A 14,098-nucleotide genomic window follows, 5' to 3' on the forward strand; every position below is an offset into this window, starting at 1 on the left:
TGTTTGATGTTGTGTTGTCAGGAAATGCATGCATCCTTAGCGACAGAAAATGTGTTAAAATGTTGCATCAGGTCAGAGCGCTCATACAAATACAGTAGGTCTATTTGAAAAAACATCATGATTTTATTATTATTACTCAATAGGTAACAACACTGAACATTCAAAAGCCAATTGGTACCACAGAAATAGCAAAAGTGTGAGATTTATAATCAAATGAAATGTTGCTTTTAAAATATGAAATAGTTAAATATTCAAATTCTATTTACAGAGCAGTTTCACTCTAAAATCTTGGCTAAAAAAACACGCTGCCACATGGCTTGTTATACATTTTAAAATACTGTATATACAGAACATTTTGAAGCATGTTCTTCTCGAGTTACATTTGTAAAAATTCATGCACCAGAAGTGGATTAAGGGTCCTGGCGCTGGGCTGGCCGTCGACCATCTGTCCGCCTGTATGGTGTGTTCCTCAAATCTGAGGCAGAGCAGGAGAGTTTCAAATAACAGCACATGAACTTCAAACACGCTTCAAATATCACCGTGTGACTCCACCAGGAAGCATCGTGTTACCGTACCTGTGATGATGTCCTCCAGGGCGCCGTCCTTCCCCTCGCGTACCTGAGGTTTCTGCCGCTTCTTCAGCTCCGCTATCAGGTCCATCTGGGGCACTTTAGGCGTCTGAGGTCCCTAGCAATTTAAATCAAAGGTAACTTATATATTTCCCATTCCTCTAAGAGTTTGGTTGTCATGGGTTATAGTCAGAGATCTGTTTTCGATGATTGTTTATGTTGCTTAAAGTATTAATTACATGGAAAGTTTCATAAAAAATGTGGCGTATAGTATGTCAAAAGTCATTAAACACAATGTTAATAAATCTCTGATATAACATTTAAAGGTGTGGTAGGTAAGTTTGAGAAACCGGCTCGAGATACACTTGTTATATTCCATGGAATGCTCTTAACATCCCGATAGCAATGAATATCTTAAGTGCTTTGACAAAAAATCCATAACAACATTTAATCTGTGGAAGCCGTAATACTGTAAAAAGCACGACCAATCATTTTAGCCGGCCCGGCTAAAATAACTGGATGGCCTACCTGCCTGTCAGCCTTCCATCTGTGCACAAACTTATCTCGTGCCCTCATTGGTCATGTGCGCGTTCGTGTGTGTTGGAGGAGGGGCTTTGTAAGGAAGTGGCAGATTTTTTCCGGCTGTGTATTTTCAAATTCTAGCGATCTCGAGCCGGTTTCTCCAAAATGACCTACCCCACATTTAAAGACTTATAATTGTACCTTTTGTGACCCGGCCTTGTTTGGAGATGACACTTTTTCCTCGCTGCTCTCACTCTCCATTTTCTTTTTCCGCTCTATCTCCAGCTGTGCTATCTGTGTTCAATTACAGGAAAATTAAATCAAGTTGAAATGCAACATTTGTAATGAATACAAATGTGAATCCCTCACACATCCTCACCTTATAGGCCTTTATCAAGCGTCCAAACGTCGGGAAAAACATGGAAGGCTGCGTGGTTTTAGGATTCTCTCCGAAATACTCCACCACAGATCCGTATGCCTCCTACAAAGCAGACAGGAAGATGAAATCATGTCTGAGAGCATGTAGTGGGGTGTAGGTTGTACATTTGAGATGCTTTGCAGGCTGACCTGAGCTTTCTTGCTGTCTTTGATTAAAGTCTCCAGCTGCTCACTGTTGGTCTTGATGAACTCCTTCAAAACGCTGCTGTCGTCCTGCACCAGGAATTCCTTTTTGGCCATTTCCATTCCCCGTTCTAATGAGCGGATGTCCTGAAGAATGCCGTCCAATGATACTGTCCAAGAAACAACGACATTTAGTTGAGTAATTCTCCACATTTAAAATCACAAGCTACATCATTGGCCAGGTAGACTGAGTAAATGTACCGAGAGCTGCCTTGTCTACAAAGTGTAGATCAGTGTGGAAGTTGGACAGGTCTGGGTATTTCTCCTGGATGATGCTGGCGATGAAGTGGAGGAGGGTCTGCGAGCGGTCCGTAGACTTGGTCTCCAACAGCTGAAAAGGGAGGAAGTTGACAAAGATAAATACGTCATTTGAGTTGACTTAATTCAAGACTGCTTACTTTTTGACCACGAGTTACAATTTAGGAAAATGTTTCTCATTTGGAAACATCCACTAGGAACCTATAAACAACTGATAAGAAAGGTCAAGGTCACCATGACCTTACAACATCATTATTTTGCTAATCAAAAAGAAATGTCTAATAGGGAAGAATTATGAAGAGATGAATGTCAAAGGTTTTTTGCAAAAGCTACAACCTCAAGGGGGTATTTTAGTAACGTATGAATGTGTCTTTTGAGTAAGACAATGACATCTCCAATTTGATAAGTGAAATAGTCTTGCTTTAAAGTAAAAAAATGTAAGTACAAACAGCTACTTACAAGGTCGAGACTCTGCAACCGGAAGCCGTACGCTGCCCCCCTCTTACTGCTGTTCATGTAGTTACCGAAGGCGAGAACAATCTGAGGGGAAAACATGAGAAATCATTCATTCACACATTTGGAAGCTACTGAACAATTCATTTTGTCTTTTACTCACTTCTAATAACTTTTTCAGTTTGGTTGAAGACTTGATGGACATCGATGCAGCGATGAGGGAGTTCAGTTGCTGTGGAGGGGTAACAAACTCAGTTAAAGAGCGCCTCAGATCTCAGTTTCATTCTTAAATGCGTGACAGAGACTGACCGGCTGCAGGCGTTTGACAGTATCAGGGAAGTTGCCCATGAAAGTGAGAGTGCTAATGCGCTGCTTCAGACGAGGAATCTTCCCAAAGCGTAGAATAAACTGATCCTCGTCAGCCAGCTCCTCCAGCGGGCGGCCATCTTTCTCATAGTTAAGCAGCAGCTTCATCTCGAAATCTGACGGTATGAAGGGCTCGAGTAATTCCAGGTCTATGGACAAAGACTCCTGGTCATACCTGTACACAAAAGTAGTAAAAGCTACACCAGTTAATGTACGAGTGAGAAAAAAGGACGATCACTCAGAAATGTCAACACATTTTCCATGAAGCACGTACGTCTCGATGGCGGTGCAGATGCCGGTCGCGTTGATTCCCCCCTTGCGTAACGTGATGGCCAGATTCTTGGCCTTGTTGCCGTCAATCAGGGAGGTCTTGCTGGGGGCCTTCTGGACCACCTTCTTCTTGATAGTAGCAATGTCTGCTGGATTACCCTGTGCCCTTGTCTTGAAATGTTCCTCAAATATATCCATGTTCAACTCCTGATGTCCACAGAATGAGAGAAAGGGTAGAAAGTCAGGATAAAGAAAGAAATGTAGTTTGCTGACAGAAAAACAAAGGAAACAGATGTTGGAGCTTCTTACCTCTAAGACCTGCTCGTCATCCAGCTCGTTGAAGACAGTGCCGGTCACCTGGTTTGGTTTTAAGGCCTGCCAGTTTAACAACGGCATCCTGAACTTGGTCTGAATGGGCTTCTTGCTCTTGACGCCTTATGAAACAAGAAAAGGAGAATCATCAAACAAATAAGATTTCCATGAATTGAAGGTATAGTCCCTTAAGATGGCGCATGTCATTTTGAAGGAGTTGCTATAGAGACAAATACAAAATGATGAAACACATGCAAACACAAGCCTTACATAACATCCACTGCAAATACACAGATACAGAGAGACAGTTAGCTTCACCTCTGCCACCCACACCCCCAGCCATCAGCCCTCAGCTGTTTGTACAACATGAAATTGGCAGCAGTCCCCAGCAATAAATCAGTTACATCAGCATAGGGAGAAATCCAAGCAGCGTGTCCTCACTTCGCCTGGGCTACAAACTGCTTTGAAAAGAAATCAAGCTTTTCTGCCAGCCTCCTTACCAGATAGAGCGTTTGGTGCTCCAGGTGGAGGCGGAGGTCCACCACCAGGCGGGGGAGGTGGGGGTCCAGCACCAGGTGGGGGAGGGGGAGGTGGAGGTCCACCACCGGGCGGAGGAGGCGGCAGTGGGGGTCCAGCACCAGGTAGGGGAGGTGGAGGTGGGGGTCCGGCGCCAGGTGGGGGAGGAGGGGGTGGTGGTCCTGCTCCTGGAGGGGGTGGAGGAGGAGGAGGAGGAGAGGCCAGCCTGTCTGGACCACCAGGAGGAGGAGGAGGAGGAGGGGGTGGGGAAGCAGAATCAGTGACAGAGACACCAGTATGGGCGGCTGGGGGTGCGGGGGTCTGGATGTACTCCACCACGGTGACAGGCACCACCTGGATGTCCAGCCCCCCGGAGGCGCTGCGTCCCAGGCGGAGCAGCCCCCGGTCCTGCAGTTCCTGGACCTTCTGCTCCAGCTCTGAGGAGGTGGGGGGGGCGGAGGTGCTCAGGCGCTCCCGGTCCTTCTCCCTCTCCCGCTCCAGCTCCCGCTCCCTCTCCCTCTGCTGCAGCGCACTGACCTGGGAGCAGGACTGCTGCAGGCTCTCCTATCAGACACACACACACACACACACATCTCAACAACACGTCTTCCATTTCAGATCCGCAAAGCTATTTCCGTTGAGTCCTTTATTTGAACACACAGTCTCACCTCAGGGGTTGAATGAGAAATGTTCTAAAACAAGATTCAAACACAAAAATAATATATTTGGTTTTGCAGGAATTGGTCATAAACTGAAGAATTAGACCATGTTGACCTTGTCATGGTGATAAACGAACAGTTAAATGATTACCGTTACAATCAGAATTCAATAACTCTAGAACTAAAACTGATGGTGGCGCTAGAGGAAAATTCAGGGGATCACAAATGTCATTAGTATGAATACTCACAGAATCATTATTGCGTAAAATGTCATCTCCATCTCAAATAATTGTTATGATATTTCAATTGCCTTCCATAGCAGTGGTAAAATGCAAGGTCATTTCAAGAGTTATTTGACAAGTGCAAATCTTAATTTTTTCACATTAAAGATAATTAGATTTTACTTTCATATTATGATTATGAAAATAAAGTGAACTGCCACTCTTTTGACCTCATTATAATTAATCACTGTGAGAATGGCCCACCTTGCTGTCTAATTCATCTCATTAAAGTGTGTTGGTGTGACGGGGGGGCACTTACTTTGAGCAGCTCCGTCTCCTTGGTGGCCTGCATGAGCTGAGTCTCAAGTTCAGATATCTTCTCCGTGCTCTGGTTCTCAAACTCCTCAAGCCGGGCTCCCAGCTGCAACCAAGAGATCATCGCTTTAACATCGCATTATCTGATCAAGAATGCAATTTGTCTTTCATTTGAATAGCTGACCTCTACGTTGTGTTCCTGCAGATCGTCCACATGCTCGAGGACCCCCCCCCTGTTCTCAGCGTCCTCCAGCAGGGCTCCAACATCCAGCACATTGTCCAGGTAGGCCTGGATCTGAACCTGCAGCTTCTCGCTCTCGGTCTGCTTCAGACGCTAACACACAGACACAGACAATTATTTAACAAATACATATGGCAATAATGTCCATACTGGCATAGGGGTCAACTCAGTTGGACTTTATATTGGGATAATAGAATCTTTTTTAATTACAGAAACTAGACAAATACAGTTATTTGATACATTTGTATGTACCTGTTTTTAGCAGTTAATACTGTAAGGACTGCAACTCATTTATTATTTTCATCATTGATTACATTCGCCAGATTAATTGATTATGTGATTTGTTTATAAAATGTTTGAAAATTCTGGAAAATTTCAAATTCACTTTCCCAGGGAGAGATCAATTATTAGACCACAGTCCAAAATCCCAAATATTCAATTAACAATATTAGAAAACACAGAAAATCATAATTTAAGTAGCTTAAACCAGAACATTCCTATTTGAAAAAGTTAACAAAATAATTGTTCAATAAACAAAAGTTAGTTTTTGTTGAACGATGAATTGACTAATCTTTTATCTGCCTCTAGTTAAGAAGGGAAGTCATTATTTGATCAATGCAATAAAAAGGGAAACTGGATAAGCATGCAGCAGCAACATCCTAATAAATAAGGAAGAGAAAGGGCATGAGTACTAACCAGATGGAAAACACTGGTAATGACATGCAATGTGTTTATGTGGAAACACATGAAAACACCTTCAATGACTAATATGTTAGCAAACAAAGCTTAACACCACATTATGTTGCTCTTGTGCAACATAAGCTTTCATTTGGAGTATCTGGTAACAAATATCACCTTTTTTGTATCTCTGTTTTCGGTCTCTACTGTACCATCTCCTCTGGGAATTATCTGCCTGTTTAGCTGATAAATGCTCCCCATGCTGTGTTCACTGACCCCTAAGATATAATTGTTACTTACCCCGAGATACTTGTCCAATCCGAGGTAAGTAAACTCGAACTGCAGATGAACACGGAAGTTCATGTTCTCCACTGAATGGACCACAATGTTTATGAACTGCATGCAAGCAACCTGGAGAGAAACATAAGGACAGTAAAGACTCAATGACATCAATCATTTAAAGGTCCCTTTATTTGTTAATAAAGAAATCAGCCAGTGTTAGGTCGAAAATGTGTGGACCTACCATGAAGTCAATGTTGCTGTCATCATTGATGAAGTACTCCATCAACTTCTCAAAGCGGTTCCTTTCTCTGCTCACCTGAGAAAGAAATGGAAACATGCATTTTAATTGTTGCCCACAGGGGGGCGGAAGGGGGGAATTCATAAAATATTAAAAAAATGTGAAGAGTGATATCCTTTACGTAGCTGATCTAAGATACACAATAGGTCTTACCCTTGAATGGCCTTTGCAATCACAACCACATGCTCTATAAGTGCTAAAATTATCCCCAAAGTGCATGTGAGGCTTGCAATGTGTCAGTCACAAGATGAGTTATAAAATAGAGGAAGTCTAGGACAAAGAGGCAAAACAGTAAAATAAATATCTTTAAAAACATATTTCACCTCTGTGAAGTTGTTAAAAGCAGACAGAATGATGTCATGTCCTCCTCTGACCAGACACACTGCAGCCAGCAACTCCAACACAAGCGCTTTGGTCCTGTTGCAGCATAGGAAGGGGTTAGAGAGGGATACAGGCACACAGGTAACACACACTTTGTCTCACACAGATGCACACACCTGGGATTCCTGCTGTTGAGGCTGAGGGTGATCTCGTTCACGCAGCATGGGTGAGTCATCACCTGGTTAAAACCAGACTGAAAACAGAAGGAAAGCTTAAACAGCTGCTGCCCAAGAGAGCTGCTGTGTTTAAGGATGCAGGGAAAATGATTGTGTTTGGTTTGAGGAAAAACGACATTATAAAAGCAACTAGTTTGATTTCAAAATGTGTTTTACTTCTACCAAGCAAAGTGAAACAGCATTGAGAAAAACATTGCTTTATGTCAGCTCACTGGCTAAAAAAAAACTTGAGAGCATGTTTTTATGCAAAACTTTAGGTATTGGACAAATACTGCACTGTAAGGGAATCAGATTAGGAGGCTTTACCTGGTAGTTCATGATGGCTCGCAGGCACATTATGCACACATGCACATCATCTCTCTGGTAGGATGAATGGGATTTCTTATAAATCTTGTTCCCAATAGTGGAGCTTATTCTGTGGAGGGATAACAGGTGAATAAACACATTAATACATTTCTTGAGGAGAGGGAAAGAGAAGGTGAAGTGGCTGTACTGTATGTGCAAATGGTTTAAAGTTGAGGCCCAATTATAACAACACTTCCAGGACTGTTTTGGACATCCACTGTGTTTGTCTGACAGCTGAAATGTGGTATCAGATGGAAAGGAAAACCAAGAATAAAAAACTCAACAAATAGTGTGAATGAATGCAGTGTGAGAAATTGAACACCTCTCAACCCTAACCCAAATCCAAAAGAACTAGGGTGCTACATCTCTAATTGAGTTGTTATTAGTAAGTTTGAAATGGCTCCATGGACATTGAATTGGAAAAAGGTGTTATACATCACCAAAGGCAATGTTCTGAGAATATGGGAACATTTTATGTCATTAAAAATGAGAACACTATAATAGAACAAAGCACATTTGGGGATGAAAAAAGTAAATAAACATCCTGTGCATTCACAAAATCAATCATTGTGTATAAAGCATCTCCAGATTTATGTCACTGGTTTCTTACTTTGAGATGCAATACTTATTTTTACAAATATTGATTTAACTTTCCTAGGCCATGGAAATAGCTTGCCGCACTGTTCGTCTCAAATTGTATTTTTCTCCGGTTGGTTGATCTTTCAGGTTGTCACTTTTTATGAGATAATTTGTGTAACTGTTTTGTAGATTTTGCAAAACAGGTTATTTGCAAAAAGGAACCGATCAGTTCACAGTTCAGCACCACCACAACTGAGCTGTTGAAACAACATCTGTTAAACACCTGAACTGTTGAAACAACATCTGAAAGGCATCTATTTATCTAATATATCATATTCCAATAACTTGCATATAGACTCTTTTTGCACTATTTCAAACTATTTTTGTATTTACTATTTACTTGCACTATATTTCTGTTTATCTGTTTTATGGTGTTGCACTGTTGGAGGAGCCTGTGACCTAAGATTGTCATCGTCATAACCACACTGTAGCTATGTTCGTATGACAAAATAAAAACCTTGAACTAAGAAAATGATACGGCACCACCACTTCACTTCTGCCTAGTGAGTCTATTTTCTGACTATGCATGCAACCTTAGAAGCTGAACGTTCCACATTTCTGGGTACTGGAACCCTCATAGTTGCTGTTCTTCACTAATGGTTGATGTCTGGAGATTCTTACCTCACAGTCAGAGCACGAGCAGCTCTGGTCATGCCATGTGAGTGAGAGCTGCTGGGGCTCTTGGTCAAGTCTTCCATCGACCTCTCTGCTGGCTTTCTTCTTTCTGACAGGCTGCCACCATTTTCAGCACTATCCGCGTCATACCTAAAGGGTTAATATAAGATACATTGTGATAAATAGTCACTTTGTAAGAGCATCATCATTTTCGGAGAGTTTTTAAACCACACTGGTACTCACGAGGCATCACTTTGTGCATGGGACAGGTATTCCACCAGGACATCCAAACCTTTATTCTGCTCGTTGAGAAACTCTTGAGCCCATCTACAAAAAGAACCACCGTTAAAAAAAAGGATGACGAACGAATGAAACACTGATAAAGAAATTCTTTGTAAATATATCTTAAAGATGTTGCACTTAGATTAGACGTGAAGCAAGAGTTTGTTTCTTTAGAAAGAAGAAATAACATTACGTGGGACATGTTGAATTCATAATCAATAAACCGCGCTATTGCTCAATCCAGTACTTTGCTGACTTCATGTGTGTTTGTGTTTATGTGTGTGTACTCCAACTGACTCCAACTCAACATTAACCATAATAATAATATATTTTCTATGTATTTCTTCAACATTTACAAGCCCTGTCCATTTTTTTATTTACAAAATAAGACTCTAGCTGTCTTGAAGAAGACTTATACATGTTAACTTTGGTAATAAATGTATGACGTGAGAAGTGGGGTCATCTTTTCATAGACTACAATAAAATATCACTTCTTGTTGCAACCAGTTTTCAAACCTGGAGGTTGCCACTGGTTTGGAACGGAGGAAAATGTGTTACCATTGCTGAGCACATTGGTAATCCAAAAGATATCCGTGTCATCACTATCTCTTCCACAGATTGATAGTTGGCGGCAATAACAGGGAAAACAGAGTGTTTGAACATCATCATTCTGTTAATGCTCACCCGATGTGATTGGTGCGAAGGGATATCTCCAGATCTTTCAGGACCTGTGTGGCTTCCTGAATCTTTTTCTTTAGCTAAAGTAGCAGAAGAGGTGAGAATTAAGACATCCTTTTTGTTCAGATAGAAAATTAAAGACTTGTTAAATATGAAAAGAAGGTGGTCGTTTACACTGACCCTGCGAGACACCCCTCCTTGATCCTGGTAGAAGCTCTTGATCTTATTCAGGTAATTGGACGGGGGGCTTTTCACTTGGAATCGTTCCTGAGGAAGACGTTTTAGAGTCAAAGTACCTTTTGATTCAATTTGATCAGCAACACTGAGATAACTGGACTGAGACAGCACATCTGAAGCTATTATTGCCTCCCCTTGTTAACACAACAGGCACCAAATGCTCACTGTTTCCATGCCGACGCCATCAGTTGTCACCACAGAAACTGTGCTGCAAGGTTTTCACACTGCACTCTGCTCTTTACCACATACCCAATTTGGGTTTTTATGTACGTTGTGTCAACTCTATCTCAGTGAAGAAGTTGCCTGACTCATGATTATTTTGCAACATATATGTTGGGTTTTATTGTGAAAGCAGCTCCTTATCTGTAAAAAAAATAAGTTCTTACCTGATCACAGACTAATTCCCACTTCTTGTCATTGTCATACTGACTCAACAGCTTTTGTTTGTCTGGAGGCAAGTTCATGTAGCTCTGAAAAAGACAGAAAGAGGCTCATTAATATATGCAATAATATGACTCTGGATGAAAAGAAACCTTTGAGCTTTGTTTTCTACAATTTAACACCTCCAGTGTAATTCAGCACCACATTTAAAAGTTGTAATCTTTTTATCTTTCTTGCTTAGGCAACAATATTCAAATTTCAAACCAACCAAACCACAGATGTACCTTCTAAAGGGTGTATACCTGCCGGAAATACAGATGACTCATGTTTGCATGCATGTGTTGATGGTTGTCAGTAGGCACCACGCACCAACGCTAACTCGTGTCAACTTCTAAGAACTGACATGTGGTGGTGTAATAATGATGTCAACTTTTAAATCACCATGCAACCTTTAGTAAAGATAAAGTTGTTGAAACAAGGCACATTATTACACACTTATTATTTTGTATATATTTGTTGTGTCTTTACTTTTTTACTGGCATTGTTTTAATAAGAGTATGGCAAAAATGTCTTAGGACTAACCAAGATTCATAATTCATGACATCATCTTTCTATAACCTGTATGGTATTCTACACGCATCAAGAACTCCCCACATCCAGAACCTTTTGGTGCCGGTTGACTCAACCAACAAAAGTGTTGACATTTTGCGCAAAAAGGGCAGTTTCACTTATCTCCCTCCACCTAATGTTAAATATTTGACAGATAGAAAAAGGTTATTTCCCCACTCAAATTGCTGTAAGAACTGAATTATTTAATGAACCCACATTAAGTATTATGGATTATTCAGAACCTAATTGGGGAGTTTTTGTGGAGAAGAAAATGTCATAAGTTATTAAAGTGCAAGATACTTGAAACATGTATTGGAGCAAGTAGGGTCTCAATCACTTTCTTTTAAATGAAAAGCCTTTAATTAAATACTTCTTCTTTCAACGAATTATCAGTTGATACTGGGTGTGTATCCTAAATATTCAAGCAGTGGTTTGGTGGTGAAATAAAGCTTCATCTTTGGTGGGGAAAGGGAGGGGTCCTGTTGTGGGTTTTTCTGGTACAACACTTAACAAATGAAATGATACTTGCATGAACTTACATGAACATAAAGTAATATACATTTCCCTAAGTTTGGAACATGTTTTATTTAGGCAAACAATCAATCCTGAATTCTTACAATAAAATAAGGTACAGCCTCTCTCTGAAGTTTGAATATGTGGTGGAGGAAGCGAGGTCATACTTTCATGTAACGCCAGTGAGGGCGTTGTAGGTACAAATGGCATAGGCCACCGTTTCCGAGAAAAACATGTCAAACGGATATTTTGAAATGGTTAACGTTAGAGCAAAGCCACACTTACATTTCATGTCCTCTTGTAGCATGACACTCAGAAGTTTTGTAAATATATGTGAACAAGTCAAGTGAATCTTAACATGAACAAAGTTGCATGTATAATGTGGTAGCCTACATAAGAACTATATATTTGACATTTAAAAAAATCATCAACACTTTTTTGATTATTTTATTTAAGGTATCAAATGTCATGGTTATATTAGGCTGGTTGTTGGCACTTTATATATACAATTGTCGAGGCCCAAGACACAATCTGAGATAAAGCATGAGGGGTGTCAAAATGTTCTTGACACCCCTTGACATTTTAGTGCTTTATCATCAAATACAATATTCTAGTTCATATGTGTTGATGTGTTATTCTTAATGGTTTTTCAAACAATTAAAGTATTCATCATCAGATTTGTGATTTCTCCCTTGTTGCAAGGATGTTGAAAGAGTGGTGGAACTATTGCTTTCCGGTCTTAGGGTCTAACTCATGTAAATAAGTTGCTCAACTTCCCCTTGGGGCCAGCCGCCTGAGCATGCACCCTGTCCCTGAACAGCTATTGATGATCTTTTTTGAAAACACACATTGGCAAATTGACATCTTCACTGGATCGCATTTAAAGCAGACATTTTGTAAAACGTAGCCATCTGGCCCTGAAAGAAAATGAGCCTCAGTGTTTGGATATTCTTAAAAATATCTAAGAAAATGGGAAATGTTGCCATCACTTACAGTCTGTATTTAGTTCAAATGGTTTTGGGCGGCATAAATCAGTCACAACCCACACGTTTTCAAACAGGGCAATTGCAAAGTTGTTTGTGACTCTGAATCATATACCTGCATCATTTTCATAGATCTAACATTTAGCCTCTATTACAAAACCCTAGCTGCTATTGTTAATACACCAAGTGCATATCTCTATTTTTGTGTGCAGTAAAGGTGTGTGCCTGTCCACTCACCAGCACCACATTGAAGCGCTCCTCCAGCTCCTCCTCTGGGGGCATGGGCAACTTGGGGGGAGCCGGCTGCTTCTTCTGCAAAGTTGGAGTGGGTTCTCCCATTCCTGAAGCTCCTCCGACTGAGGTTCTGGCCTCTCGGCCCTCAGTCTGTTCCTGCTCCAGGGCCCCCGTGGCCACATTCCCCATCACGAATCTCCACAAGTAATCCAGGAGGAAAGCTTAACATAAACAAACTTCTGAGAAATATGTGTACTTCAAAACAGAGTGACACAAACTGATCACTCTGATTGACAACAACAAGAAGGCCTAAAGAAACCAAGTATTTTGGCCTTTTGGAGTTGAACACCAAGCCTCACTAAATCCACATGAGTCCTGAGGGCAGGTTGGGTGATGAAAGAAGGTTTGTCTGTCCTCCCATCAACCTGTTCCTCTCTGTCTTCAAGTACCTTTGAGAATAAGGCACCACGCCTGCTGCTCTAGCAAAAGACCCACCTAGTTTCACTCACTTGTCTCTATATTTGTTGACCGAGAACTCCCCTGGAGAGTGACTAGAGAGGGCTGCGTGTGAGAGGAAGGAGAGTTGAATGTGACACACTCTGTAACACAGGCAGAAACCGCAGAAGCACAAAAGCAGAAGAGTAACTTCCTGTGCATGACAGCAACAGAAGCTGGGGTGGAGGACAAGGTGGAAAATAAACATGTTAACTGTTGTGCTTGTACTACTATAGTGGTAGGTGATAGTGAGTAAAATAATGTTGCACAGGAAGGAAAGCAGAAAGATTGTTGAAGTTTAAGGAGAAATGCTAACCCAGCAGGTGCAGAAGAAACAAAGCAAAATGAACCAACAGGCAAAAGAAACGTTCTCCCATGAATTAACTTTCACTGCACTGACATTCAATTCTTATCTTAAAGAGTGTTTAATTTGCATGGGTTTACATTTGTTTTAGTCACTTTAATTCATGTTAGGCCAGGTTGATGTGGAAGTCAGGTAAGAGTAGATTTCCCTTAGCGACAAGGTAGGAGGAAAGATTGTACAACAACGCCACTCAGCGTTTGAAGCCAACTTCTGCATGTATAATTGCTGCCTTCGCGGTCTCCTCGGAAATCGCTAACAATGTTAATCGACATCAGAGTTATAACCTACCTAGCTAAATATAAGTCAATATGTGCAAATAAATGCACAGGACATGGACCCTGTAACGAAATAACGGTTTACTAGTTAATACTATTACAAACAGTAACATTTCATGATGAAGCCTACCTGTTCTTGAAAAGCGTTAAATAATATTAAAGTTAGTCGCGGACAATTTTTTTAATTCAAGGAGCAAACCTCTTTTACTATCTGACATCGTTTGGTCTGTGTGGAGTTCTTTTTTAAATTTGATATTTGCAAGAACTATACACTTTTCGGCAACTTTGGTAGGAAATACGAGAAGCACTC

The 14,098-nt window shown here is 41.0% G+C and overlaps 1 protein-coding gene across 1 annotated transcript; it reads right to left on the reverse strand.

Moving 5' to 3' along the window:
• Positions 1 to 103: 103 nt before the first annotated feature.
• Positions 104 to 13,242, reverse strand: fmnl1a (formin-like 1a). The gene is made up of 25 exons (XM_034142772.1): positions 12,658 to 13,242; positions 10,321 to 10,404; positions 9,878 to 9,964; positions 9,704 to 9,777; positions 8,981 to 9,064; positions 8,744 to 8,887; positions 7,445 to 7,553; positions 7,079 to 7,155; positions 6,905 to 6,998; positions 6,525 to 6,599; positions 6,302 to 6,412; positions 5,267 to 5,416; positions 5,087 to 5,188; positions 3,872 to 4,451; positions 3,369 to 3,493; positions 3,064 to 3,266; positions 2,733 to 2,964; positions 2,587 to 2,655; positions 2,430 to 2,510; positions 1,914 to 2,043; positions 1,659 to 1,822; positions 1,471 to 1,572; positions 1,293 to 1,385; positions 576 to 687; positions 104 to 475 (listed from the first exon to the last, which is right to left on the reverse strand). Exons 1-25 carry the CDS (start codon positions 12,841 to 12,843, stop codon positions 411 to 413), a joined length of 3,333 nt encoding a protein of 1,110 aa, XP_033998663.1. The 5' UTR covers positions 12,844 to 13,242; the 3' UTR covers positions 104 to 410.
• Positions 13,243 to 14,098: the final 856 nt, after the last annotated feature.

Source organism: Trematomus bernacchii, unplaced genomic scaffold (assembly GCF_902827165.1).
Source record: "Trematomus bernacchii unplaced genomic scaffold, fTreBer1.1, whole genome shotgun sequence".
NCBI lineage: Eukaryota > Metazoa > Chordata > Actinopteri > Perciformes > Nototheniidae > Trematomus > Trematomus bernacchii.